Source organism: Arvicanthis niloticus, chromosome 1, assembly GCF_011762505.2.
Source record: "Arvicanthis niloticus isolate mArvNil1 chromosome 1, mArvNil1.pat.X, whole genome shotgun sequence".
In the NCBI taxonomy this organism is placed as follows: Eukaryota; Metazoa; Chordata; class Mammalia; order Rodentia; family Muridae; genus Arvicanthis; species Arvicanthis niloticus.
The window spans coordinates 110,602,355-110,629,768 of NC_047658.1; the positions used below are offsets into that span (position 1 = coordinate 110,602,355).

Genomic DNA, 27,414 nt, shown 5'->3' on the forward strand with positions numbered 1-27,414 from the left:
ACAGTTGGATGGCCTATTCCTGGATACAAACTGGCAAGCCACTAGAAGGGCTTTCTAGAGATCTCCTGGGCTCAGGGATAGCAAGATAGGTGCATGGTCCATGAGAAAAGGCAGGAGTGTCAGGCTACAGCAGGAAGCCAGGTTCTTTGAGTATTATGGTCAAAAATCAAGAGCTGGACTCTTTCATGGTTTAGTAGTCCTTAGGGGGTTTTAGCAAAGATACCACTGCAGCTTACTTTTGTGTGTGTTGAGGGGTACGCCTGTGTATACATGCATGGTGCACACGTGAACCATGGGTGTCATTCCTCAGGAGCCATCCAATTTGCTTTTTGAGAAAGAATCTCTCACTGGGACCTGGCACTGTCTGATTAGGCTAGGCTGGAAACCTCCTGTCTCCACTTGCCCAGTGCTGAGGTGAAACCTGTATGCCCTCATACCTAGATTTTGTGTGTGTGTGTGTGTGGTTCCTGGGGGATCAAACTCAGGTCCTCATGCTGTGTGGCAAGCAGAACCATTTCATCTCCCAGCCCTATAATTTGCATTCCTAAGATAAGTGCTTTGCCTGTGGTGTGGGCCTGGCCTATAGCAGGGGTGAGGGAGGCAGGACTCCTCAGTGCTGGGAATAGAATATGCTGGGTCATATCTGAGTGTCTGATGTGGTCTACTGAGTCATTGACTAAGACAGGAGGAGGCAGCAGGCTCTGAGGGGTGCACATCAGGCTTACAATTTAGGTACCACCATCATGTCTGCCACCCACCCAGCATAACTGAGTTCCAATTCAAGTGCGCCAGCAGCTCATCACACAGCACTGTACACATGTGGTGGCAGTTGCCGCTGGTACTGCACATGCTCATGGCAGTGAATTTTGATGGCCCCATCTGAGATGGATTATGAACAGGACAAGGAGCAGATGCTCACGGTGACCTTTGTACAGCCCGACACTTGCTCAACAAAGCGCAGGCGGGTGCAGCCTTCCCCCTCGTTTTAACTCCTAGCACATTTGGGCTGGAATGGAAGCCGTGAAACAGGAGTCACAGCGCGCTGTGACTTGAATAATTCCCTTTTTGAATAGTGTTTTGCAGCCAGCCACAATCCGGGAAATCCACCATGTGCAGAGCAGGGGTTTCCAGATGGGGTGCCAGAGGCCTTTCTGGCAACTCCAGGCCTGGTTAGCTTAGATCTCAGATTAGACTCCGGGAGGCCAAGGCTACTGAAAGTGATGCATGTGCAGCTCCCAGAAATGATTAATTGCTGTCACCTCCTGGGTCTCCTGTTATTGGCCTTCTGAGGAATTAGCTCTTTGAAGCCCTGACATTATCCTCATGTGGACAAGTCCCTCTCACTGGGTCTCCACCAATTTCTGTTGGAGGGTACCATATTATATGTGTAATTAGGTCCCCTGTGCCCAGTATGCCCTGAGCAGTGGGAAGTGGCCATTGTGTCCCGTGATGTTGAGACCAGGACTACAGTCACTTGCTGGTGCTTTCTTGGGCTCTAAGCAGGTCACCTTTCCTGAGGTCTGTGAAGGACATCAGGGTCCTCATGAGGAAATGAAGCTACTGAGAGAAAGGCAGGACTCAGCACGGCTCAGTGCTGCAACCGAGTGTGAAGCTCACACCTTTCTTGCAGCCAGGAAGACAGGGATAAACAGGGAGTTTTGCCTCCAGTCTGCTAGTCAAGGCCAGATGTTTCTCTGGCCAGGGGCAAGTGGCTAAAGCAAGGTATTGTTCATCCCCCAAACAACTGTGTGTGAGTGATGCTTGCTATCTCCAGAATATAATGAGGATTTTGCAGAGTGTGGCCACTAACTCTTGAGAGTGGACCCTGGCCTCTTTGCCCCACTGCTGGGGAATGCTCTCTTCTCTACATCCTTGTGGCAAGAACCTTAGACCGTAGGCACAGGTTACTGCAAAGAGCCTAAGTTGTCAGTGATGGCTATAACTCCAAAACATATCTGACTTTCCCATCAGACAGAGTCCAGTGACAAGGTAGCCAGCAGGCAGAGCAACCTGTGAATATTCCGAATACTGAGTGGTACTAGAGGCTGGGAAGGCAGGCAGAGCAGAGCTGTGCTCAGATGGACCAGCTATGTTTGAATCTCAAACCCTGGATGGGGCTTTGTGTAAGGTCCTTACAACTCTCTCATTCCACAAAACAGGATTTGGTGCCTTTCTTCAGGATTGTTGAAGTGTTCTATAAAATATTACCTAATATGAGGTATAGACTCAGACCAGACAGAAGCATGTGGAAATGAGCTACATAGGTCAAAAGAGTTTATAAACAACTGCTTTATGTGTCAGATAATTCATCCACCTATTCCCTATCTATCCATCCTCCCTTCTATCCAGTATATATCCAGTAGCCAAGCTAGTCATCCATCCATCCATCCATCCCTCCATCCATCCATCCATCTATCCACCCAATCTAATCCATATATCTAGCCAGCCAGCTGGCCAGCCTCCTATCCATCCATCTACCAGTCCTCCCCTGTCCACATAACTGGCCATTCACCTATTCATCCACCCTCCACTCACCCATCCATCTTTCCATTCATCAGCATCCACCTATCAATCTGATCCATGTGTCCAGTCATCCTTTCCTCCTCCTCTTTATTATTTTAAGTCTTTTTGGGGGTGAGCTTGTCAAAGACCAGACACTACACCACTTGAGGGAGGCTTCCCTACCTTCAGAAACTGCCCTTTATCTGCATCCACTCCCCACTGCCAGGCTGGGAGCAAGAAGGATTTGGTTGTGATTGTTCATACATGGCCCTCCCTAGAATCTGCCAGAGGCTAACAAGGGCCTACACTCCATTTACCCACCCCTGAGGAAGCTTTCTTCCTTTCCAGCCAGACTTGAGTTTTATCTACATTTGACATGCTGGGGACATGATTCCTAAGGCCTTTCCAACCCCTGAGACCTCTGTGCTGATCATAAGCTTGTCTGCCAGCATGCTGAGCTGTCCCTTCCCCTGCCTTGGGTTTGTAGCCTCTGGTATAGAATGCAAGGTTTGCTCCCATCCTGGTCTGTGTATTGTCCCCAGGTAGAGGGAGCAGCTGAACCTCTGCTGTGGAGAAGGAGCAGGTATGAGTGGAGGGAATCTGTTGACACTGTTGCAACATACCAGGAACTCCCTCATGGGGTCTGCAGCATGGGAATGTGAACTCTGGGTCTTGTGTGAGTTTACGTTCCAGCTTTCTTCTAGGAGCCATGAGTCTTGAGAACTGGAGGCGTGGTCCAGGGTTATTGTTAGGCTGGAGTGGCCAGTATCTGGGGCTGGCAGAAAATTGCCTCAAAGCCTATTGGTGACTGTCACCATCCTGGTATATAGATCTTGGATTGCCACAACTTAAAAAAGGGAACACAAACTTTCTAACAGTGGAGAAAGTAACCGTAGCTTGTGGAGAGACTCAGGTGTGACAGTGTGTAGAGGAGACTCAGGAAGGGAGGCGGTACCAGCTTTGGTGTTCAACTGCAGGCTAGAGGATCTTAAAGCAGATAGGTAGACAGAAGCGGAGGTCAAGAGTAAAGTATACATAACCTGGGACCCCACCAGGAGGAGGTGGGAGAGCCAAGAAGGGAAGAGCTAAGGTTTTCATGTCTTCTAAGACTCAGATGAACTAAAGCTTTGGTCATTTGCTCAGAACACCAGCCTTTCTGACCTGGAAGCTTATGGAAGCAAAACTAACTCCTGCATTCTGGGCCAGTTCTTTCCATGAGGAACCAGATTGAGTTTGGGAGGGACATACTGTAGCATGCATTGTTTTTAATTAGCCCTTGCAGTAAAGTCGTGAGGAGCTATGGAACCTGCCAGAGCCTCCAGGGTACCTGTTGGTGGCCAGCCAGTTGGCTGTCCTCTCATATCACTGGGTCATCGGAAGTACCATGGAGACAGGGCTCAGACTGCCTCGCTTAAATGACAAGCTATGCCTGTTTATACAGGCTAGGGGTGGAATAGCCTTCTCCATGGTAGATGCAGGGTTTGTCCAGACAAGGAGGTCACGGCCAGGGCCCTCATGTCCTAGCAGCTCAAGGTACCTGTCCTTAGCAGCACATATAAAGGGGCCTTGTCTCCCCATGATGCTGGCTATTGACACAGATACTCTTCTTCCCAGAGTCATCCAATAGCATGTTGGAATGTAGCTTGTTTAGAAGCAGTTTTGTAGACTCAGTTAAAAAGAGTTCATATTGAATTAGAGTGACTCCCAAGTCAATGGCCCTATTTTTATAGAGAAATGGGATGGGGATATTTTAGGTTCAGGGCCCAGAGTACCCAATGGGAAAGAACCATGTGAAAATGGAGGCAGTATTGAGATGTCACTGAGGATACCTGGAGGCTTTGGAGATGGAGGATGTTAGTCCTTGATGACTGCACCAAGTCTGACATTGTATGCGCCAAGTCTGACATTGCCAAGGTCCAGGCCAGGTCCTCAGGAGGCCACCAACTCCTTCCTGGGTAATGCTGAGTCCCTCTTAAGAATCCTGTGTTTGTCTGCTGGGCAGAAGCTTTAGACCCTGTCGTCATGGCTTGTCGGACTCCTCTCCCAGAGTCCTATGCAGGTCAACAGCCAACTAGGTGCAAGTGGCCTGGGTTTAGCTCATGTTCCATACTCTGAGGCTCTGGTTCCGAGTTCGAGCTTGTGCCAACTGTCATTCAAAGCTGGTACATCATTCATGATTGAGGTGCATGTATCTCTGACTGAGCCCCTTAAGTTAGGTTCAGACCTACTTGCTCTTGACAGTCTAGGTTCTAGTAAGTTTCACAGCTATTCTGAAAGACACAGGTCAGGGGTCAATTCTACCTACCCTAATCCAGTGCTTCTAGGTGCATCATGGTGTGCTTGACAATACTTACGATCTCGATAAGTCTTGTAAGAAACAGCCACTTAACCTTGAACACCCTGGGGAACCTAAATTACACCATGCCTCCAGTGTCCAGGGTCCCATGGAACTAACCTTGAAAAACTACACTAAGGCCACCTATGGGCTGCCTTGAGAACACTGAGCTTGACAGGAGTGCCCTGATCGACAGGGATACTTATTTATCTTTTCTAGGCACATCAGAGAAAAACAAGTCCTACCTTTCGAACACCCAGCTCCAATTCCTGGTGGCTTGTGGGCAGATCCTAAACTATAAGTAAGGCACATTTGGATTTTGGGGTAGGGGGAAGGAAATGATTTACTAGTATTTAAAAATTGAGAGATTTCACATGACAATCCAGGCTTCTGCCTGCCTTTTTTAGGAAGCGAGAAGGATATTGCTGTCACCAAGACTGTGCTGTCCCAAGAGAACCTCCTTCTCCTGTCTCCTGTGGGAAGACTAGTGGGCTTCAGACTCTCTTAGCCACAGCAATGGACCTGGGCCCATCCTTCCTGCACAGCCCCATCTCCTAGCATGACAAAAAAAGGCCAAACCTGACCCAGCTTGCTAGAATTCCAAACTGGGCCAGCCTGGGGTCACCTCAGTCCAACCTGGTCTTTCTACTAAGAACAGTCCCTGAGTCTGTTCTGGGCCCCTCCCGGAGGCCAGACTTCAGGAGGGCCTAGGCAGTGCTCTTCTGAAGCCCACGGAGACTGCTACATTGATGTGGCTTGTGAGTTGGAGTTGTGAGCTGAATTAATCAGAGGTTGCAGCTGGGGGCTGGGGACTTTCGGGGCACAGAGTCTCCTGCTGAGCATGAGGGAACGCCCTGGCAGGTTCTCAGTGCTGTCCCCTTTCCAGAGCAATTTAAAATTAATTAAAAATGCTGGTGTGAGCGGGGCTCCTCACAGGCAGCCTGGCAGCCTGGCACAATCCCCCCTATTTTTAACACTGACAGCAGATTCGAGGATTGACGGCTGTGCTTCCTGGCATTTCTTTTCTTGCTTAAAAACACAGCAGCGGCCCTTCTGCCACCAAACCTTCTACCACCCTGCTCGGTGAGGCCACATTCGGGGAACCCTTCCTTAGGGTTTCATCAGAGTCCACTGGAAGGTGTGAACATGACTGTTCTTGCATTGGTTAGAGGGACAATTGGCCTTGCTTGGCACAGGCTGAGACCCTAAGAACAGGCTCTGTGCTTCCATCTCCCCAGGGTCCTTATAGGTCTATGCCAAACAGAGGGGTACAGGGCACAAAACGGTCCAGAGGCAGTCTGGTGAGGTGATGTGGGAGCCTCAAGTAAAGCCATTAAGTTTTGGGGAGAGGTGTTTCTACCCAGATGAGCAGGTTGGGCTCCATGCCAGTGGTTAATTCTTGGTTAGTTTCATATGTGCAGAGCTGTCCTGGTCCTTAAGAGTTTCTTATTTGGAGTGTGTACCAAACGCTTTTCAAGGGTGAGTCCCATTCCAACAGTCTTACAGATGGTAGGAAGGATGGTGTCATGGTGTCCCCAAGAGCAGACTGTGGAGCTGCAGGTCTCAGCCAAGCTGTTTAACCTCTCTAAGCTAAGGTCACCCCCCTGAAGTCATGGCATAGTAATGTGTCTTCCCCCATCTTGCTGTAGCCATGAGACAGGCCAACACTGGACATATTGCATGTGTGGATCCCAAGATAAATAGTTTGTAAATAGCTAGTCCATGTTGGCCAGAACATATGGCCAATATTTTCACTATTAACCTACAGATTAATAACCTGAGATGTTGGGGTTTCAGAGTCCCCTCCCAACAGAGTACCCGGGAAGAATGAAGCCTTTGCTTTACACCGTCTATAAAAAGTCCCACCATCTTCTTTGTCACTTCCACACGTGGAGGCCAATCAACCCGAGGCTGTGCAGACTCTAGCTCACTGTCCTGCTTTGCCTCCAGAAGGCAAAAGTCCAGCACTGGTCTTAGTCTCAGTCATTCTGGATCTGGCATCCCTGAGGCCACCCTCTGTGACAGGCTTTTCCAGCGTATGTGTGGACTATCCCAATGTCTTTTGAGGTAAGGTGTCTCCTCCTCAGCAGCCCTCCCATCCTCTGCTCTTGATGCTGTCTGACTGCAAGAAGCTCACAGACGACAACTCCGCCCTGTGGCGTCCAGTCTTCTCCAGTGGGTATCTATTTTCAGCCCTGCAGCAAGCAGCTGGGACGCTTGTCTCTCCGCCTTTGTTCTGCTCCTCCTGCTTCCCCCTGCTCTGTAATTATGGGAGATGTTTATTCATTCACTAAGGGCCTGCCTGTGATTCTTAATTTTGTGATGCCTCTCTCTATCACTGAGCAAATAAATCCTATTCCGTATGGGTATCCAACACCATCGGCCCTACTGTGCTACCTGCCATCCTGGTTTGGGCCTCTGGGAGGAGACTTTATAAATTGTAGGAGCTTACTGGATCCCACTCTTGCTCATGGTTGCTAAGACAACATCACCCACCAAAAACCTATCACAGTTCTCTTGAGGTCACCCAAGAGGACCAGAGCCAGCAGCCAGCCAGTAGATAGTACTTTCTAAGCTGGTAGCTTTCTGCTCACCTGGGGAAGATCCAGGAGCAGGAAAGAGGAACGCCTGCCTGATATCACAGGATTATGGTCCATCTTCTGCTGGAAGGATGACCTCTGGCTTTGGCATTGTTACTGGAACTCTTAGGGTTGGAACCTGGGCTCTCTCTAATGGTCTGAACAGGCCAGACTTGCTAACTCATCCTAGGTAGGCCAATTAAAGAGACAGCTAATAGTGAAAATCAGAGAGAAGAGCCATTTGATATGGCTGCATTAGGAAGAGGGACAAAGAGGTGAAGTGACTCCCAAGCCTGTCTTCAGGGTCTGGACATGAGGATCAAACTTAAACACAGGGAGTTTAAGAGGAGTGCAGAACTAAGAGTCCTGGTCAGGGTGTGGTCCTGCCCATCACTGCCCATCACTGTCTCCGCTCCAGTCTCTCCTGCAAGAAGGTCTGACAAGTTCTCAGAACTCTGGGAGGTCTCTGGGAGACAGGCTCTCCCTCTGTCTGGCTCCAGACTTCAGCCTTTCCCTCCCCAGGGTGAGACTCCTGGGGCAATTCCAATGCCTTGGGGGTCTACTGTTTCCATGGTCTGAAAGGCAAAAGAAGGGTATACGAGTCTCTCTATAATATCTTTTTTTAAGAGAAAATTTACTCTTAGTGGCTAATTAGTTCTTCCTGGAATGCCATTTGCACTAACCATAAGCACATTCAGGCCCTTTGGCCTGCGGCTTCCTTCTGCGAGAAGAAAGAACTCAGAGAAGCAAGCACCGCAGGCACAAAGATGTCCGGGCCATGCTACTGATCAAGCAAAGAGTCCAATTGCATTTCACCCAGCTCTGAAGAACCTGGCCTGAAAAAGGACAGCGAGAAGCCTCCAGGGACATTATATAATATCACACGGGACAGTACAGAGCTGTGGCACGGGGCCGAAAGCTGTGAGGGAAGGAAAGGCAGACTTCAAGGTCTGTCCCTATCTAGAAGCTGGAGTTGTCCCCTGCTGCACGTGGAGACATGTCATCTGTAAAAGCTCACACAGCACTTTAACCACCTCCTGAGTAATACCAGAAGGATCAAGTTCACGAGCAGGAAACTTCATCTCTGTCCCCCACCCTCCTGGGACAAATGTGTGGCCACATCAGGTAGCAGCGAGCAGGGAGAGTACACTTCCTGGATTGTGCTGCTGACCCAGATAGAAAAATGGAGCGCTCCTTGGGTGTTGGTAAAAGTAGACTATAAAGAGATGGGTCTGATGTGGTAAAGGCCCCATCAGCCAGAACGGGGGATGGAAGGAGGGCTGGCTACAGACAGGTAAGGTGTGCAGGCTTACACTCTTGGGAGCTTGCACCCCATGGGGACCTGTGCTGTTGGTGCAGAAGCACTAGATTATGTCTTCAAGATGAGGTGGAATAGTATGAGGCCCTCTACCCAAGATGGGTTCCAAAACCCCAAATAGAGCTCATGTAGAAGAAGCCTAGCTTCTGGCTTCAGCACTTGGTCCAGGACCAGAGTTTCACCTCAAAGGCAATGGACCACACCACCCTGAGGAGTGTATGTGCACTCCTCATTCTTCCTGAGCTGTTGGAAAAGTGCCTAGGTGGGGCTTCAGTGGCACATGTCTGCCATTCCATATCCCAGAAGTTCAGGATGGAAGCTTGCAGGGCTGGCTCCTCCTGACCCCTCTCTCCTTTGCCCATAGAGTTTTCTCCCCATGTCCTCATACGGCTGTCCTCTCTGTGTTCCTATCCTGACCTCCTCTAAATATAAGAACCCCAACAATATGTGACAAGGGCTCAAGCTAGTGACCCATTCTAACCTAATCACACCTGGAAAGGGTCTTCTTCCAAGGTAGAAGCCAGAGATCAAAAAATAAGAATTTGAAGGTGTTGATAATTCTGTGTGTGACATTGCTCCTTCTACATACCCTCCCTAGACCACCAGAAACCTGCTCAGCTACCTCTGAGGGCCTCTCCAGAACCCATGAAATGTTACTTCAACTCCACCAACAAATCACCCACTTGAATGTCCCATGTTCCTCATTACCCTGCTCTGAGCATAGACTGGTAATCTACAACTTGTTAGATCCAGTCCTCCATGTTCAATACCTGCTGGAACAGGCTGAGGATTATGGAATAGACACCTCATCAGAATTCCAAAGTGGCAGAGGTCACGTTAGCCCAGTCATTCTCTAAAACCCTCAATGAAAGGTGAAATGCAGTTGGGGAGACAGAAAGTTCCCTCTTGTGTGCCCACATCTCCAGTTACTGCCAGAGGGAGACACAATGACTGCAGCCTACACCTCTGTTACTTTCCATGTCAAGATACTCTTCCCACCTTGTCCTACCCCTATGCAAGTGAATAAGACCCCATGTCAGGGCTGTCCCACTCAGACCCCATCAAAGTGACCTGGCCTAGATCCAGTGCCAATGCACCAGTGAGTTTAGGACAGCCTCTTAAGGTGCCTTATGGAGTACACCCTCCTAGACTGTTTTCAATGTGTCTCTGGGTGGCACATATCTTCCTTGTAACAACTGTCTGTAGGTTGCTTCTGTCTGGCAGCAGGCCTTCCTCCTGGACTCTTCTTGGAGGGCTGGTGGGAATGTTTGTGGCTGAAGGGAGAGCTTCCTGTAGCCTTACATGGACAGCATCCTCTCCCTGACTGTTGGATCTTTCTGGCTACCTCTCTCCTCGGCCTCCCAGCAGTGTCTCTTTAAGTGTTAAGGATGTCTTAGCTTCTTCCCCTAGCTGAATGGAGGAGCCAAATTCTATAAACCTCAAGTTATATGCTCTGCAACCTTAGAATCCCATTAGCTGGTTGGGAAGAGCTGCCCATACCCCACCAAGGAATGTGAGCAAGCTCTTGACACATATCTGCAAATCCACCATTGTGCATAGTTCTTCCTGCTTCCTAAAGCCAGAAGAGACTTTACAGAGCATTTCACTTAAGTCTCATTTACCCATGAAGATGCAGAGACCCACAGGAAATAAGTACCTTGGTTCAAGAACATAGATAATCCTTGTCATATGACAAGCCTGGATAGGTATCCTGCAAGACCTCCTCAGTAACTGCCTTGGTCTTGAGCCTCCAGACTGTCTCTGGGGCCTTTCTCCTTTTCCTCCTCCTCCTCCTCCTCCTCCTCCTCCTCCTCCTCCTCCTCCTCCTCCTCCTCCTCCTCCTCCTCTTCCTCCTCCTCTTCCTCCTCCTCTTCTTCTTCCTCCTCTTCCTTCTCCTTCTCTTCTTCTCCATCCTCTTCCTCCTCTTCCTTTCCCTCTTCTTCCTCCTCTTCCTCCTCTTCCTCTTCTTCCTCTTCCTCCTCTTCCTCCTTCTTCTTCCTTTGTCTTTTTTCTTTTTTATTAGATATTTTATTTATTTACATTTTTAGATGTCATCCCCTTTTCCCATTTCCCCTCCCTAGAAACCCCCTATCCCATCCCCCCCCCTTCTTTTTGCTTTTAGACCTAAAATGGTATAAAATACGTGCAAGTATTAAGGTCAGTTCTAGGTTGAGGAACTAGTGATACAATAGATGCAAATAGTCAAGGAACAAGCAAGACAATAAACAAAGTTCTATGAACATTCTTTGGGGCCCTTCTAAGGGATATTTTAGCCCCTGTTTGAGCCAGGGCTTCCACACAGCAGTAGGTATATCAGAAGTACACACAAATGTCTGTCAACTTACCTGGTAACCATAAGGAGTCTACCCAACAGCCTCTCTATGCAATGGTTGGGACATTTCTTGGCTTAACATACCATGGTGATAGAAGTGAGTCCAATTCTATTGTGGGAAGCCATGGCAGGGAGTCTGGGGCCAGCATTTTAATAATAAAATCCATCCCCAGTTCATGGCAAGGGCTCACAGCAGCACCCAGCGTGGGTCCATGAACATGTGGGCCTGTGCCCTCCCTGCCTTCCGTCTCTGACTGTATATGCTGCTCATCAGTCCTCCCAGCATCCCCTGTTTGTCCCAGGGCTTCAGGGATTTCCAGTTGCATCTAATATTAACTAGACCACAAGTACAGTCCTGGAATTGATTTGCTTCAAGGTTAAATCAGCCATGGTGCCTCTTTAGTTCCTAAAATTCAACAGGGCATTGGATCCAGTGAGAAGAAGTTGATTTGAGTCTCAGAACCAGTTCCCAGCAGCCTCAAGAGCATTTTATGTTCTGGGTGTCTCTGTGTCTCAGACTCATTTATCCCAGGCTAGCCTCAAACTCTTCGTATAGTTAGTTATGACCTTGAACTCCTGGTCTTCCTGTGTCTACCTCCCAAGTGCTGTAATTATGGGCATGTGTCACTCCATCTGGTTTATACTATACTGGGCATGGAACCCAGGGCTTTGTGCATGCCAGGCAAGCACTTTACCAACTGAGCTATACTCCCTGCTATACCTTATTAGCTTTGATTGACTGATACAGTAAACAGCAAACCCTCCTTTCCATTAGCCTTCACCTCAGGTCTCCCAGGGTCCTTGGATAGGAAAGAGTTGGATTTGTTTATTGCAGTAAAATCCCCTCCATGGCTGTGCTCTTTCCTGGTGTTGTAGGAAACCTCATGACAAGAGCAGAGGCCCTGGGAAAGCTGTTTCCCCTCCTGCCTCTGTGGTCGGAGGCCAAGTCACTCATGTCACATAACCCTCCTGCCAGGAACAGTGATGAAGTATGCATAAATGCCAACCTGAGGGGCCTAAAGCAGATATAAATAGAGGTTCTGGGCCCTGACGGAAGGGAATTCCCCCAAGGAAAGCCCTAACAGATAGTGGGATCTCACTGGCTAGAAGATTCCATCTGGACACTGGGTCAGAGTTTTTTAGATGGCTAGAAGTGGAAGAGCAAAGTTCTTATAAAGAGGAACACCCGCAAAATCTCCCCCCCCCCCAATCTTCCTCAAATCTCTGACAGGCTCCTGAGCTCCTTATGTGTGCAGGGGAAGAACTGAAGGGTCCAATGGAAAACAGTAACTTAAGCTTGAAGAGTCCAGGGGAGATGTCAGGGGTTCCCATTGAAGAGGCAATGGTGGAGAGGGGAGGCCTGCCTTGGTGGAACTTAGCTTGCACCTTGGGCTGTCTATGGAATCCCTGGAAGGGAGATTAGAATCAGACCTCATCCAAAGACTAAATAAAGCAGTAGCAATCCCTCCAAAGAACCCTGTAACTGGCTTCATGTTCATGTTCTGCCAGTGATTTTATTTACTGCTAGAAAACTCAACACTCTTCAGATAACAGATACAGTTTGTACAGCATCTGACTCAGAAGTCAGCAGATACACAAAGGAGAGCATTTTGCCATGTGTGAGCATTAATCTTAATCATCAGTGTGAATACAATCATCTAGGAGACGCCCCCATGTGTGTCTGGGAAGGTTTTTTCCACAGAGGTTTAACTGAGGAGTGAAGACCAACTCTCAGTGTGGCTGTGGTTCAGAAGTGAGAGGAAAGGATAAAGTGAGCTGAGCACCAGTGTTCATCTCTCTCTGCTTCCCGATTGTGGGTGGGATGTGAGTGGCTGCTTCATGTTGCTGCTGCCATGTCTTCCCAACCACGATGGACTGCACCTTAACCCAGAGAGCCCAGATAAGCCTTCCCTTCCTCATATTGCTTCTGTTAGGCCCTTACACCCGTTGTCAAGCTCTTGCCACACTGAGAAGTGGGTTTACAAGAACAAGAATGACTGCAACTCCATCCTCTGCCCTAGACCTTCCAGAAGGTGCAGGAAGAAATATTCATGGTGTAAGGAATTCTAGAAGAAGTTCTCTTACATAATGAAGTAAAGCTCAGGGTGAAGCGGGAAGAACCTTCATTATATCTGCTTGTTTATTGGATGAACATTTGAAGGCATCTTTGAAGGGAGCTGGGCTTCATACTGAAATTAATAAGACAGATCTTTTGCTCAGGAAGAAATGCAGTATGAATTCTTAAATAATAGGACTTCGGTTTCTGATCTACGCAATGAGGAAAAATAATGAATGGCTAGAACATGATGTTAGACCATGTCTGGAGTAGCTCATCTGTGTCATTCCCATGATGCCAGGGGCAAGTTAACTTTGTAAGAAGCAATGAGGACTATTTAGTTGACAATTCAAGAAATTGTGTGGAAAACCACACAGCACAGAAGTCGAGGGAGAGAGAACCTCTACTGTGTCTCATTTTAGAAGACCATGAATCATGACTGCCCTCCTTCATGGGTTCATCTAGCCCCAACCTTCTACAAATCCTGTCACATGAAGCACTAGGGGCTTCAGTGCACAAACTGGAAGATGTTAGCTTTCAGTATCAGGGCTTGGTTGCTCTGGTTATGCTTGATGGTCTCAGCTGCTGTGTATGGAGCCAGAGTGGTCATACAGCCACTGTGGTCCCTCAGCACAGCCCTGGCTCCTGCAGTCCACCTTTATTCTCCAGGATGTGGTGAGGTGCTATGTGGAGAAAATAGTAGCTGTGTAGGTCAGGGAAGCTCTAAAGGCAGAGTCCTTCCTAGAGCTCCTAGGGAGTCCAACCAGAACGATGATGGCCAGCAGGAGTTGATTCTCCTTAACAGCCGAGAGCTCAACCTGTGTGCTCACGATGGAGAAGCAGCCAAGCCATGGGAGGATCAGCTCTCTACCATGCATGTAACCTATGCAGGATGCAGGCCTTGTTATATATTGGCCATGCAGAGGAATACCTGCCTGAGTCTCTGGAGTCCCTGGGTTACCTTGTAAGGCTTCCTGCCAAGGCGGGTGGTAGCAGGTAGCCCGTGCCACATGCTTGTGAAAGGAAGACGCTGAGCTACATACTTTGGGTGGGTTTGGCACATGTTCCCTATCTCCAGAAAGGCTGAGCATGAGTCCAGTCTCTCTGGGTCCTAAAGCCCTTCCTAAGCTCTCTGTCCTTCAGGATGAAGCAGGCTAGGGCTTGCTTCTCTTTAGATAAGGAAATCTTGGAATCCCACTTTGGACCACTCATGGACCCAGGATGCCCATCTGCTAGCTCTAGGCTTAGATTTCATGAATTCCTAGGAGTTGGACCAAAGGACCCATCAGGGCTGGAGGCTGGGGAAGGTGGGGGCTGCTGCATGGACTTGGCTCCCAGGCCGAGGACTGTACTCTGCTAATCAGCGCTGCTGGTAATTGACTTACTCCCTGCAGACGGCTATCTTTGTCTCTCTGAAGTCTACAGGGGACCTTCGGGCGTCCTTCCATCTTGGGGGAAGGGTTCCTGTAGGAAGGCAGGACTCTAGGGCTCTCTTGGGGGAGCTGGACAGGTGGGGGTCTTCAGGTCGAAGTAGAAGCCAAAAACCTGATCCTTCTGTTCACCAGAAGCTTCCAGGGCTCAGAGACAGGCCTAGCTGAGAAAAGACTAGGTCTGATACAGGGGTGCTGGCTGAGTCTTAAAGGGAAGTAGGGGTAATGTTTGAGTCCAGAATGGGATCAGAGTATGCCTTAGGGTCTGAGTATAGAGCACCCAGTCTTGAGCAGGCAGGGCAAGGTGGGCCTGGCTGGTGGGGCAGCATCTGACACCTAGGATCTTTCTAGAATATATTCCAGTCTCTCTTACCTCTCTCAGGCCTCCAGAGCCCTTGCACTGGCTGTGGTCCTGGACATGTAACCAAGGTTACTGGCAAGAGGCTCTTACCCAGTTTCTACCTGGCCCTTCAGCATCTGTCTAGTCCAGCCAGGCTCAGGCCAGTTCTGAAGTCTGCTCCTTAGCAGTGCCACTCATGCTGGGTGCCACACACCTTCCAAAAGTTGAGCCCCTCAGTGGCTCCTGCCAGGAATGGTGCAGACGCCGCAGACGCAGACACCCACATCTTTGTGCAAAACTAACCCCATGTTACTGCTGAGATGCCTTTTAATATCTGGCCTTATTTATATGGGTAATGACTCATTCACCAATTACTGTGAGATGGAGATACTAATATTTAAATTGCAGTTATCTGAAGCTACTAGAGAAGGAAGTGAGGTCTGCTGGTTTGAGTTTGGTGGGAATGGGCTCAAAGAATGGGCTCTTGCCTCTACCTACCCAGTTGTGTTTGCCTCTGCCTCCCTGCTCCAGTCTGACCCTGCTGGTTAAGGACCCTGCACCTTGTACATTTCCTTTCTGAAATTTGTTGGAGTTGGGGTCTGGTGGGCCACTGAAATCCTTTGGAGCTTCTCTTTCTCCTTTCAGCTCCCCATGAACCTCTGTTAGACCAGGAGACAGAGCAGCCTCTGAGTCAGTGTTGAAAGCAACTCAGGTACTCTCCTGCCTCTGCAGTCCTGTCTCTCTCTACCTTGTCCTCCTCCCCTGAAATAAGGGCCCCTGAAATAGAACCTCAGGAGGCTTAGGTGGGAAAATAAGGACCACCTCAAGGCATCAAGGTATGCTATGCCTCAAAGCCTGGGAAGTTTGACTAGCTGCTTCTAGAATCTCCCATTTTCTTCTCTTCCACTGTAGAGGTACCACATGGGTTGGGGGTGGGGACGGGGATGGGATCTTTGTGTCTTTAGGTCTCTAGCCACAGCTGAAGGGAAGCATGGAGACTCCTGCACATACCCAGCATGCCCTCAGTGCCTACCCTCAGTGTATCCTCAGAATATAGCCTTGTGCTGGCTGAGGCAGGTCTCTTCTCTAAGAGAGGCTTGGGGTGGGGGCGAGGGGGGGAGGGGTTCGATGTGAACTCCCATATGTACAGTGACTGAGAGAGTACCATCCTGGCCTAAGTGAGTGCCTAGTTAAACTGGCCCCTGCCATTTACATATGCAGTTCTGCTTCTCTTTCTGCTGCTGCCTCACAGGGTGCTCCCCTGTATCAGAATGCTCTTCACTCTTCCAATCAGATGGGTGAGTCCAAGTGACATTAGAAGCTAAAGATGGGCTCTAGCTTTCGCCCAGCAAAATAAGGTTACAGGGAACCCTGAAGACACCAAAAGGATTCTGGGAACTGAGTTCTGGTGCTCCTGTTCAAATGACAACCCTGTCAGAGCCCTCTTGCACAGGCCTTCCCAGGTCCCCAGTCCCCTGTTTGGTGTGTCAGCGTGGCATGCCTCAGCATAAGCCCTTGATGGAGTGGGGCAGCCCTGTGTAGGGGTGGGGCAGGGCCACGGGCTGGCTGTTGCCTCATGTCACTTAAATAGGACTGGAGACAGACCAGCCTGCTGTACCTGGAACCCAGTGGGTGGGGACTGGATTTTTTACTCAATCGTTTAGTTTCCAGCACTTGGGGAATTTCTAGGTCCCAGTTTTCAGGGGAAAGAGGAAACACTGGCAACTCCAGGCAACATGAAAAGCCCAAAGGGCTGACAGCTTCACTAGGAATTCTGACAGACAGTGTCTCCAATGACAGGGTCACCCAGGGAGGTGCCTTGGAGGAGGTAACACCCTGAAAGATAGCAGAGGCATCTGGACGTGCTAAGGAGGGCCTATGTTGGGTATGTCTACCACCTTTCCACCGGATGACTTATAGTTTGGTGTGGTTGGGGTCTTCCTGCTGTTGTTGTCAAGCAGGGCGTCCTGTGGCCCCGTCTGGCCTCAAACTTGCTGTGTAGTTGAGGAGCTTAAAAATCATGATCCACCTGCCTTCATCTCCTGAGTGCTGGGATTGCAGGTATAAATTTATATCAACCGTGCCTGCATTATGCTGTGCTGGGGATTGAACCTAGGGCTTTGTGCGTGCTAAGCAAACACGGTGTGAACTGAGCTGTGTCCCCGGACTCCATTACACATGTTCTAATGACACATATTACTCAGCCAGTGCTGACAGTACTGTTGCAAATAGAAACACTTGAACTCTTGCCACCTCTCATGAGGAAGCTCCAGGGACATCCTTTTATACAGAAACAAGTACAAAGAAGAGGGTGGCTTTTCTGGGGTCACAGAGCCTTACTCCCCACTGGGTAGTTCTTTTCCAGAGTGCTGTGTGTGGGAACACTTTGTTTTGCCCTGAACACATGAACTCAGGTAACCCCACAGCCAGTACTGGGAATTGCCAAATTCCTCCAGTTCTGCTGGTGGGGGAAACTGAGGAAAAGGGACTGCCTGAGCAGGTAGTATCACTACCATGGTTGCAGAGGACAGTGCCCCAGCCCACACAGTCCAGCTCCCACATGCATGCCCCCACACACTGAAACCACAGCAAGGGGAGACACGCTTGTCATCAGCAGTAAGCACTTCCGAGTCTCACCACGTGCTTGTAGCACCTGCCATGTCCTCCCTGCCAGGACTTGAGAGCCTCAAAATGTTCTGATGCACAGAGAGCCTTTTTTTGTACAAGAAGTAAAATTATTTTCAGCCTGTTGTCAGGCAGCTGTCAAAAGACATGGAAATGAAGGGCTTAGTGAGTCTCTGAGAGGAAGTCCCACGACCAGGGTGGGTGTAGGGACACAGGCTGTTGGCCATGCAGGCTGTGGAATGGAGAGAAAATGGTGGTGTGGGGCTCACTTTGGGGTTATTCTCTTTCTGGAAACGGATCCACAATCTGACATTTTTACAAGCATGCATGGACATTGAGTGGTCCCAGATACTGATGGTACTCACCTCCCTGCAGGACTAGAGTCCATGGGTAGGGGTCTAGATTTGTGCTCTCTGCCATCTGAACATCATGTACTGTCCTGTCATCTAGAATAAAATCAGGTTGATGGGGAGAAAGCTTGTGGGTGTGGGAGTGAACATCCAGGAGGCTGAGGCAGGAGGATGGTTAAGCTCTAGGCCAGGCTTAGCTTTGTAGTGAGGCCTTCTCTCTAAGAACAAAAAAGAAATGAGGAAGTTGGTGTTGGACCATGGTGTCTTCACATAATGTCGAGGCAGGGTGTCCTGGTACCTCCAGGACCCAGGTACTTTATACAACCTTTGCAAAGCTCTAGAGAGTTCTGTGGGTAATCTCAGGGAACCCAGGATGGGGATGCCCCCAGAACATTCCAGAAATCTCAGACCCTCTCATGAAAAAGCACTGTGAATAAAGAATCTCTAGCAGTCTTGAAGAGAAAAAGCTTTTGGATTTTATCTCTCGCTTAATTTTAATTTTTAATTCCTGCTCTATAGTTTCCGGTGTCCTTAGAGATGCTACCAGTATTTCCCAGGGCTCTGCAGGCTTGCTGCCAGCCTCAGTTAGCACCATCCCGACTTTCCAGAGAATCCTGAGTTGGTAGTAGGGACCTTGGTCACCAGGGTGGAAGACCCCAGGGGATGGCATAGACAGGTCTGTGCCAGGAGAGGAGGACTTGGGCTCACTGTCTGTTGACAGACCTGTGAGCACAGAGCCATAGCAGTGGAAGCCAAACCACAGCTGCTTGTATGGGAGCGTCGTTCACATGCAGCTGATGTTCTGCCAGCCATGCATGCTGGGAGGCCACAGGCTGCAGTAACGTTATAAGAGGAGAGATAAAATAAACACCCCTGTGTTTGTTTGCCGTCTGAAGCCAGGAGAAGAGATTCATTGGTGGGGTACAGAGTTAACATCTCCTTGGGGTAAGGTGCCATGACCTGCCTTTGACAACAAGAATCACTGCATGAAGATAGAGACCCCTTTGTTGCTGGGGATATTCAAGGACAGCATGTTTGTGGGGGGGGGTATCCCCACTGCCCCAGCAGGAATTCTCAGGGTACAGCAGGAGGCACCTCCACCTCTCCATAGCAGAGCCTATCCCAGGCCAAGTATCCAGGATTCTGTCTGCCCAGATCACTACAAAGGCTCACACAGCCTCTAGCCCACCTGTCCACAATCCTGCTTGTCACAGTCAATACACGTGGTCACCCCAGCTCTAAGCTGAACTGTTCTCAGCCTTGTCAAAGAAGCTTCATTTAGCAGTGGACAGTGGCAAATGCAAACTCATAACTGGCAGTTCAGAGAATTAAGTGACTGTAATGAACAATCCAGTCCTGCATGGGACCTCTGTAGCAATCCAGCCCTGTGTGAGACCTCTGTAATAACTTCTCTGCACTGCTGTCCCACGCCCCCACCAAGGCTCAGGGAACAGCACAGAAGGAAGAGAGGAAAGAATGCAAAGCTGGAGGATATGTGGAGCCTTGTGAAATGGCACCATGGGGACATGACACGGCCGTTGCTCCCATGAACTCATAGCACTGTGGTTACCTGTATCAGACCTCTACAAGACCAAGCCAGCCAGAATTCCAGTATGGACGGGAAGGAACTCATGAACCCCCCGCCCCCAGCTGAAGGTCTATTGGCAGTGGATGGCTGCTGGGGGAGAGAGCAGCCACTGGTAGGTAGCCCATGTTCTGGTGGATGGCTCCATACCCCTGCACACATAGGCAACACTAATTGGACTCTGATCTTTAACTAGGGAACGTAGGATCTGAACTTGTATGCTAAGAGGAGGTGGAGGGGCCCTTGGGATGAATATGACCAAAATACATTGCACCCGTGTTTAAAAAACAACTAAAGGTGTCTGAAGAGAGCGTCCTCAGGTGTGGGATTATACTGTGGGGTCCTTTGTCACATCATCTCCTATCCGTAGCCTGGTTGGTTTCCCCTACCTGGACATGCTGCCTGTGCCCTGTACCTGTTGCTCTTCCGGCTAGCACAGTTCACTCTCCACAGCCTGATGGGACATTGGATTTGGGGTTGGGTCTAGTTGGCACTGAGGGAACTGGGTAGAGACATGGTTCTGCTTGTGATATTCTCAGCTCTTCTTATTGGACAGCTCAGGGTTCTGCACACCTCCACGGCAGTTTCTATTGTGAACAAGCACATCCAAAAGGGCAGCTAGCTCATCTATAGCTGGTGGTGATGGCGGCTGGGGGCTGTGACATTGCTGCCTTGCTGGAGTTTGCTCTAGAGAAGATGGGACAGGAACCTGCTTGATCCTCACTCTTTTGACATATCTGAGGTCAGAGGCCCAGTGTGGAAAAGAAAGTTCTGTCATGTTCTGTCATCTCCTTCATTCAAAAAAAGGTGTGAGGTGTCACGCCGCCCTCCTGGGAAGAGGCCTCCCCCCACAACCTCCACCAGAGGTCAGTGTCAGATGTACGGTATTCTGGTGGGAAGGATGACTGTGGCACAAAGCCTGGCTTCTAGCTTTACCATCCAGTTGTAGGCACACATTCTCTATGCCATACAGTGGCCAAGGAGATGCCAGAGCAGTGGGTAGCAGGGAAACTAGGCTCAGATGCAGCTTTGTGCTTTCTGGAAGATATTGATCCCAACAGATGGAGCAATCACTGAGCATCGCTGGTGTCTCAGAGAGTCCCCAGAGCTCTGGCAAGCCCCCCGAGCCCATGTGGTTTGTGGGTATAACTGGCAGGGTCCCTGGCCTCTGGAGTGGGGCTTCCTGTATTTGTGGACACTGGTGTCACCATCCCAATATGGCCTCCAGCCAAGTGCTTCATGATCTAGAAACCACCATGTTGAAGCCTACCCAGAAAAGGTATCTCGAGTTCCTACTTAAAAGATGGATCCTTGTGGGTGATGCCACAGGCAGAGGTCCTCCTAAAAGCTGCTCAACATTGCCTGGAATGTGCCACGGAGGCCACATGCATGATGAGGCATCGAGCCTTAGACAGCCGCTCCATCTCTAAGCCAGCCGTTTTGATGCCACCGGCTGTGATACTACAGGGGAGGATGTCACACGGGCGGTTTTGACATTGCTGACGAACCGTGTGGGCCCAATGGAGATGATGTTTAAATGCTCAGCCGACACGAAGCTCACACACAGACACACATAGTGAATCAGGCACAGTCTTTTTCTTCCCAGACAACGCCTGGCACAGGATCGACCATTCTGAGAGTGCCTGGGATCCCAAGTGTGCTGAGGAAGGAAGGTGCCACTGCTCGGGCACGGCACGCCAGCCTCCTCTTCCTTACACCGCCATTTTTGTTGACATAAACTGTGTCGACCATATGGGATTGAATTCAGTGTTCCAGTTGCTTTTTCCTGTCTCTTCCTTTTCCTTTTCTCCCCCAACCCTCTGGTTTGGGAAGCTGTTCTCTTGGCAACCGCAGAAGCAAAGCACACTCTTAATTGCTGCCCTAGTGGTAGATGGCCCTTGCAGAGCCTGACCCTCGCACTCCCTCCTCCTCTGGAAGCACCCTCACTCTGGTGAGGGAATCATTCCCTGTCCCACCCACTGCAGGGCACAGCAGCGAGCGCCCTCCCTCTGCCCACACTCTGCACTCCCTTTGTTTGCTATACAGACAGAACTTTCTCGAGGTGAGAAGGGGAGAGCTTCTCTTGCTTGACTTCTGTTGGGGTGTGAATGCCAGAAACACATGGGGAAACAGCTCTGAAGGGCCCATTTTTGCCAGCTGCCCCATATTAGGATGCTTCACCTCTGAATACTTTCCCAGTTATTATTTCCCATTCCCCCACAAAGCAAAAGTAAGCAGCAGGGGGCGGAGTCCTGCTTTTCCAGGGTCATTATCAGGATGGGGAGGGCCAGAGAAATAATGCCACTTGTATCTGATTCTTTCAAAGGGAAATAGGTCACTGTCAGAATTCCTGAATCCTGGCAATGCCTACTGGGGTGTCAGGGATCTTTTAGTGACTTGACTGAATTGTGGATATTTCTCTCTTGACTTTCTTACCACATCTGCTAGCTGACAAATAGACTTGGCTTCTTCTTTAAACAAAATGTAAAAAAAAAAAAAAAAAAAAAAAAAAAAAAAAAAAAAAAAAAAATAGAAAAAGCACAGTACTTTATATTTAGCCACAGGCGCACGGAGCACCCAGCAGCAGCCGGGTTTCCTTGGATAACTGGGGCTCCGGCTCACAAATGCCTCCCGGTGTCTCCTGGCCGCCAGCTCGCGCGCAATCGCCTGCTCCATGTTAACCCTGCGTGGTGCTGCCTCCCCGATGCCCTGCTTGCTCTCCCAGCAGAGCGGCACTGCTCACATGAGGATCACCGCCAGAGGTAGCCGGCTCTGAGAGCAGCCTCAGTCTGCGCACAGTTGCTTCCCAGCTGACAGACAGAATATGGGGTGGGCTTTGTCACCAGCACGCTGGGTCTGGCATGCCCAGCGATGCTCGGGGCTGCAGAGCGCCCAGACGCCCGCCACTGCTCGCCGGGTCCCAGCCGCGCCAGCTCCGAGGGGCTGGGCTGCGCGCCTAGCCTTCCTGCCCGCCGAGAGGGTTATATAATGAGCGGACCGCTGCCAAAGTCACAGGGAAAATGAAGTCTTTGTTAAATGCCTTCACCAAGAAGGAAGGTAAGGAGAAAGCTGTAGGAAGCGTGGGGTGTCTAGTGAGCAGCTGTGGGCTGCTTCTTGGGGGAGAGGGGACTCGGGTGCCTCCTCAAATTGCTGGTTGCGGTTCATCGCTCAAGGAATAATTGCCCCAGCTTTGTGATACGGTTTGGCTCTAGTCAGGTCTGGAAGATTAACACAGATGAAGGTGCCTTTGTATTTTAGTGTGTTCCTGAGCTACCAGCCTCTGACAGAACTGCATTCCAGAACATCTCATCCAGAGAGCTTATGCCAGGGGGACACATTGGGAAACTAGGTTTTGGGGAAAATAAAAGAAGTTTTTGTTTTTGTCTTCCAGTCACCTGGAGGCTGTGAGCACCTGCTAAGTAGGGTCAGGGCACATGGCTGGATGCACCCAAGGCATCCTCTTCTGGTGCCACTTGCCAGTTCTGCCTGGCTGTCCCTGGGTTGCAAAACCATGGGGTGCATGAAGAATTTCTCTTTACCATACCTTGTATGATTTTTATTGTAGGGAAGGAAAAAAAACTGTATAAATAAATGCATGTAAGACAGCTAAGAAAATATCCACCCACCTAAGAGCTTGCAGATTGCCTGAAAGAAGGAAACCGTTGGGTGGCATATTAATCATTTTCAGACAGGAAAGGAGTTATTTTTAACACTTTTCATAAAAAAAAAAAAAAAAAAAAAACATCATTTGCGTGTATGGTCCCAGTCAGAGAGTTTTCTCAGATAGCAAGCTCGCTATCTTTCTGATGAAACCAGGTTTCCAAAGAGGTGACTTTAAGGGAATTAGGAAGCTCACTTCCTACCCGAGCTGTGAACTAAACACCAGAGATACTTCAGCAGCCTTGAAACTAATTTGATATGAGGCTTGGTCGTTAAGCGAGACGATTTTCATTAAAACGTTCACTCTAATGTTACTTGTGTGAGTCCCTTTGACTCACTTGCCTGGTCTTCGGGGTGAAATGTGTATAAAATGTCCCGGCTGTTTTGTTCTATGACCCTGCCTGTGTGGCTTCGCCTGCATGAAGACACCCTGCCCACTCCTTCCTTCTGCAGACCCAGGCTCTTCAAAATGGGTATAGAATAGATCCTCTTCTTTTTCTGATGAGGCTTACCAAAATTTGTCACGTGAGACTTCGATTTTTATAACCCACGAAGAGCATGAATTGCAGCCATGGGCTAGAGTGTTAAGTAATGCTATCTCCATTCTTCTTCTTGTGGACCTTTCTTTCCTATGGAGTCTATCTTTGCAATGGGCAGGGTATTAAGTGCCCTCACGTCCCCTCACTTTGCTATTAAGGGTATTAATACCTTACTGGTTAAACAGTCAGAACTGCCATCAACTGTACTCTTAGGGCTAGGTGACTCCATAGACGCACAGTTGCAGGGTGCCAGCATGTCCAGGGCTTGGGGCTGTTTGGTACCCTCTACATGCCTCACCCATGGGGTACTCCCAGAAGCCCTAAGGTATAGGCACTATTTGTCCTTTCCATGTCTGCTGGCCTTTTGGCTTTCACACCAAAACAGCCCTCCAGCCCCTGATCTCAGTAAGTGGCAGATAAGACTGAGACTGTGAGGTCACCTGTCCTTTACAAGGCCTTTAAAATCCTCCACCTCCGTAAGTCCCAAGATCACCACAGACTCCCTGGTTGGCTCCATGGTGAATACTCTGAGATTTCTCAAGGCCCTGCTCTGGCAGTGTCATCAGCAAAGGCTTTTTTTTTTGTGCCCAGTCAAGTACACTTGGTGGCCTAACCTGGCTATGGCTCTTTTGGAGGTGGGCTGTAGGCCTAGCTCTTTAAGAGCACAGGCTTCAGGGAAGACACTACCAGCCTTTGGTGTTCCTGGTCTGTCCCTGACCAGCCCCTGTGTGTCACATGCTGAAGAAACTGGGAGCAAGATCGCACATAGCCAGGAGGTTTGCTGACCATCTTTTCTTATCAAAAGCTTGCAGAGAAAGCAGGGCGCATGACACATGCTGCTGCCCACTGGAGAGATGAGGACTCCCTCCATATATCACACAAGTCCCAAGCCCAGCAGCCTCTCACCCTAGCTTAGCATCTAGCTCTGATTCCTAGGAAAAAGGAGCATTGTCCTGGGTGGGTCACAGCTGATCTGAAAGAAGACTGTCAGAACCACCTCTGCCATCTCTGTCCCTGTGAACTATGCTGGGGCTCTGTCCCTAGAATGTCTGCCAAGGCCACTCTGTCCCTGTGAGCAGGATTGATGCTAGCTCCGTCCCCATGAGTTCTTCCAGGACCACTTCTATCCTTGTGAGGTTTGCTAGGGCCACTTCTTGAGTTATGTCTGGACTATCTCTGTCCCCGTGAGTTATTCCAGGGACACCTCTGTCCCTATGAACTGTGCTTAGGCCACCTTTGTCCCCATGAGTTCCTCCAGGGCCACCTCTGTCCCTGTGAGCTGTGCTGGGCCACTTCTGGCCCCATAAGATCTGTGAGAGCCGTTCTGTTCTATTTCTAGTACCACCCATGTCCTCATCCTCTGGCTGTCCAGATGAGCAGAAAGCCATGGACTCTGATGGAGCAGGAATCTTAGCTCTCTATGAGGTGCCTACCTCTGACTCCTGACCTTGGGCAGCTCCCCTAAACTGTTGTGCTCTGCTTCTTTGATGTCAGGGCCCTTACACAAGTCAGTTACCCTGGAAGCCCTGTTTTTTTCTAGCTTCATAGGGTCCTGTTTATAGAATAGAGCCCTAGGATTTAGGGGCAGAAATCCTATAGCCAGGCTTCACTGGGTATCAATTAAGAGGCTAGGGGTGTGTAGTATCTCTGGCCATCAAGGTGAAGGTATCTACTGTGAGTGCAGTGTGAACACCATACCTGAAGGTGCCCAGGTTTTCCTTATCTGAGTTCCCAGACATATTGGGCTCAAGAGTGTGAGGACCCAGTTCTGTCTAGACCTTTCTATGAGACACCCAGTGAAGTGGGACCACCTGCTGCTGCCACATGATGCTAGGCTCCACTTTCTGAGAGGAAAAAGGGAAGATTCTGAGGGTGTTGTGGCCTCTTATACCTAAGAGATTGGGGGCAGAGGTGACTGGCTTTCCCTGTGACCAAGGCTATAGACCTGAATGCATAAAGATGAAATATCCATTATTCCTCATATTGGATTCTGACTATTCAAGATTAAAATGACCCGGGGCTGGTTCCCTGAGGTCTATCTGTGGCTTACAGATGATATCTTCTCTGTATCCTCATGTCTAGGATACAGTTCCTAAGTCTCAGGATCCTGGTTATTGTTATCACATGAGATCATCCTCATGACTCATTTTAGCATAGTTATCCCTATAAAGGACCTCTCCACACATGTGTTGCATCCTGAGGTCCTGGGTTGTATACCCTAGTGTAAGAACTTTGGGTACATAGCTCTGCCCACAGAGGTCAAGTTCAGATTTTTAGGGGATGCTCCTGAGTCATGCAATGCCCTAATGCTTGGTGACATTGGGAAGCCTGTTGCTGGCAATAGCGTGGATTCATTTTTAATAATTCCAGCAACAGAAGCCCATCCTTACATGTCTTATGGCTGTGTCTCCCTGCTGAAGGCATGGGCTGGCTCAATGGAAAGTCAGACCTTGAGTCCCTTCCATTGGGGTCCTCGTTTGAGCTTCCATGTACTGGAGACATTAACTATCTCAGTGTTTCTCTGTGTTCATGTTGGGGGGTGATCCAGGCCTTGGGGAGCCCAGCACCACTCAGATCCTGTACCAAGTCCTCAGGGCCATCCCTGGCTTGCATGGGGCGTGAATGCATGCAGCCCTGGCCTTCCTGTGTCCCTGTCTCCTGACATTACTCATCTGCCTCTCTCTTTTTCTCCTCAACCCAGTGCCCTTCCGAGAGGCCCCAGCTTATTCCAACCGCAGGCGGCGGCCCCCCAACACATTGGCCGCCCCCAGAGTTCTTCTGCGTTCCAATAGTGACAACAACCTCAATGCTGGTGCACCTGAATGGGCTGTCTGCTCCGCAGCCACCTCCCACCGAAGCCTCTCACCCCAGCTGCTGCAGCAGACACCCAGCAAACCTGATGGAGCCACAAAGAGCCTTGGAAGCTACGCCCCTGGGCCCCGCAGCCGCTCCCCCTCACTCAACAGGCTGGGTGGCACTGGTGAGGATGGCAAGAGGCCACAGCCACATTGGCATGTGGGGTAAGAAGAAACTGGGTAATGGGCAGGGGTCTCCATGGGAGATGATTAACCATACATGCTGCTCAATTCAGGCTGCCCCAGAAAACACTTAGGCTGAATTCTGCCTTCTGAGCCTGGGGCTTCTCTGCTTAGCCTAGTGCTTCTAATGCAGGGGTGAGGAAAGCTGAGCTGTGCAGGGGCCTTATGTCCTTTCCAGTGCCTTGACTTCTTGGTCCTTGAAGTGAAAGGGCCTTAGGCAGTCAGAGCAGAGAGTACAGTCTGTGCTGAGTGCTATCCCAACACTCTCGTCTGTCACATACATACTGTGCCCAAACTAGTGGCCACATCCTCATAGCAATGAGAAATCTGAGCCTGGAGCAGAAAAGAAAAAAAAAGCAAAACAAACAAACAAACAAAAACAAAACAACAAAGCTCAGAGGCATGTTACAGCACAAGAGACCAGCCATGTCTCCAGCAGCCTTGGCTTATGTTACAAATGTGAACTGTGTCTGCCCAGCATGGCAGGGGCTCAAAGCCTCTCCATCTACCTCTGAAGCAGCCCCAAGTGACAGGCTAGAATTGGGCAGGCTGAGGGGACCACTCAGGGCATCATAGTCTGGACCTTCCCTAGAAAAGAGGCTTCCGACCTGCATAGCCAGGAGGAGCCTGGGTTTCTATGTCCAGCTCCTGAGCACACCTCTGCCTTCCTGAGTTTCTTAGCAAAGAGAAGAGACTCACAGGGATCAGTCGATTATGGAGGCCTT

General features: G+C 49.7%; 1 protein-coding gene across 22 annotated transcripts in view; it reads left to right on the forward strand.

Annotated features, from left to right (window-relative positions):
• Shank2 (SH3 and multiple ankyrin repeat domains 2) overlaps positions 1-27,414 on the forward strand; it is a 441,204-nt gene that overhangs the window by 179,276 nt on the left and 234,514 nt on the right. For 18 of the 22 annotated variants that reach the window (XM_076914200.1, XM_034510387.2, XM_076914238.1 and 15 more), the window contains one exon: positions 26,353-26,671. In XM_076914200.1, the coding sequence (XP_076770315.1) occupies positions 26,353-26,671 (319 nt within the window). Of the gene's footprint in view, positions 1-22,005; positions 22,510-26,352; positions 26,672-27,414 lie in introns of those variants that run through there. The other 4 variants (XM_034510392.2, XM_076914267.1, XM_076914283.1 and 1 more) reach the window with 2 other exon arrangements.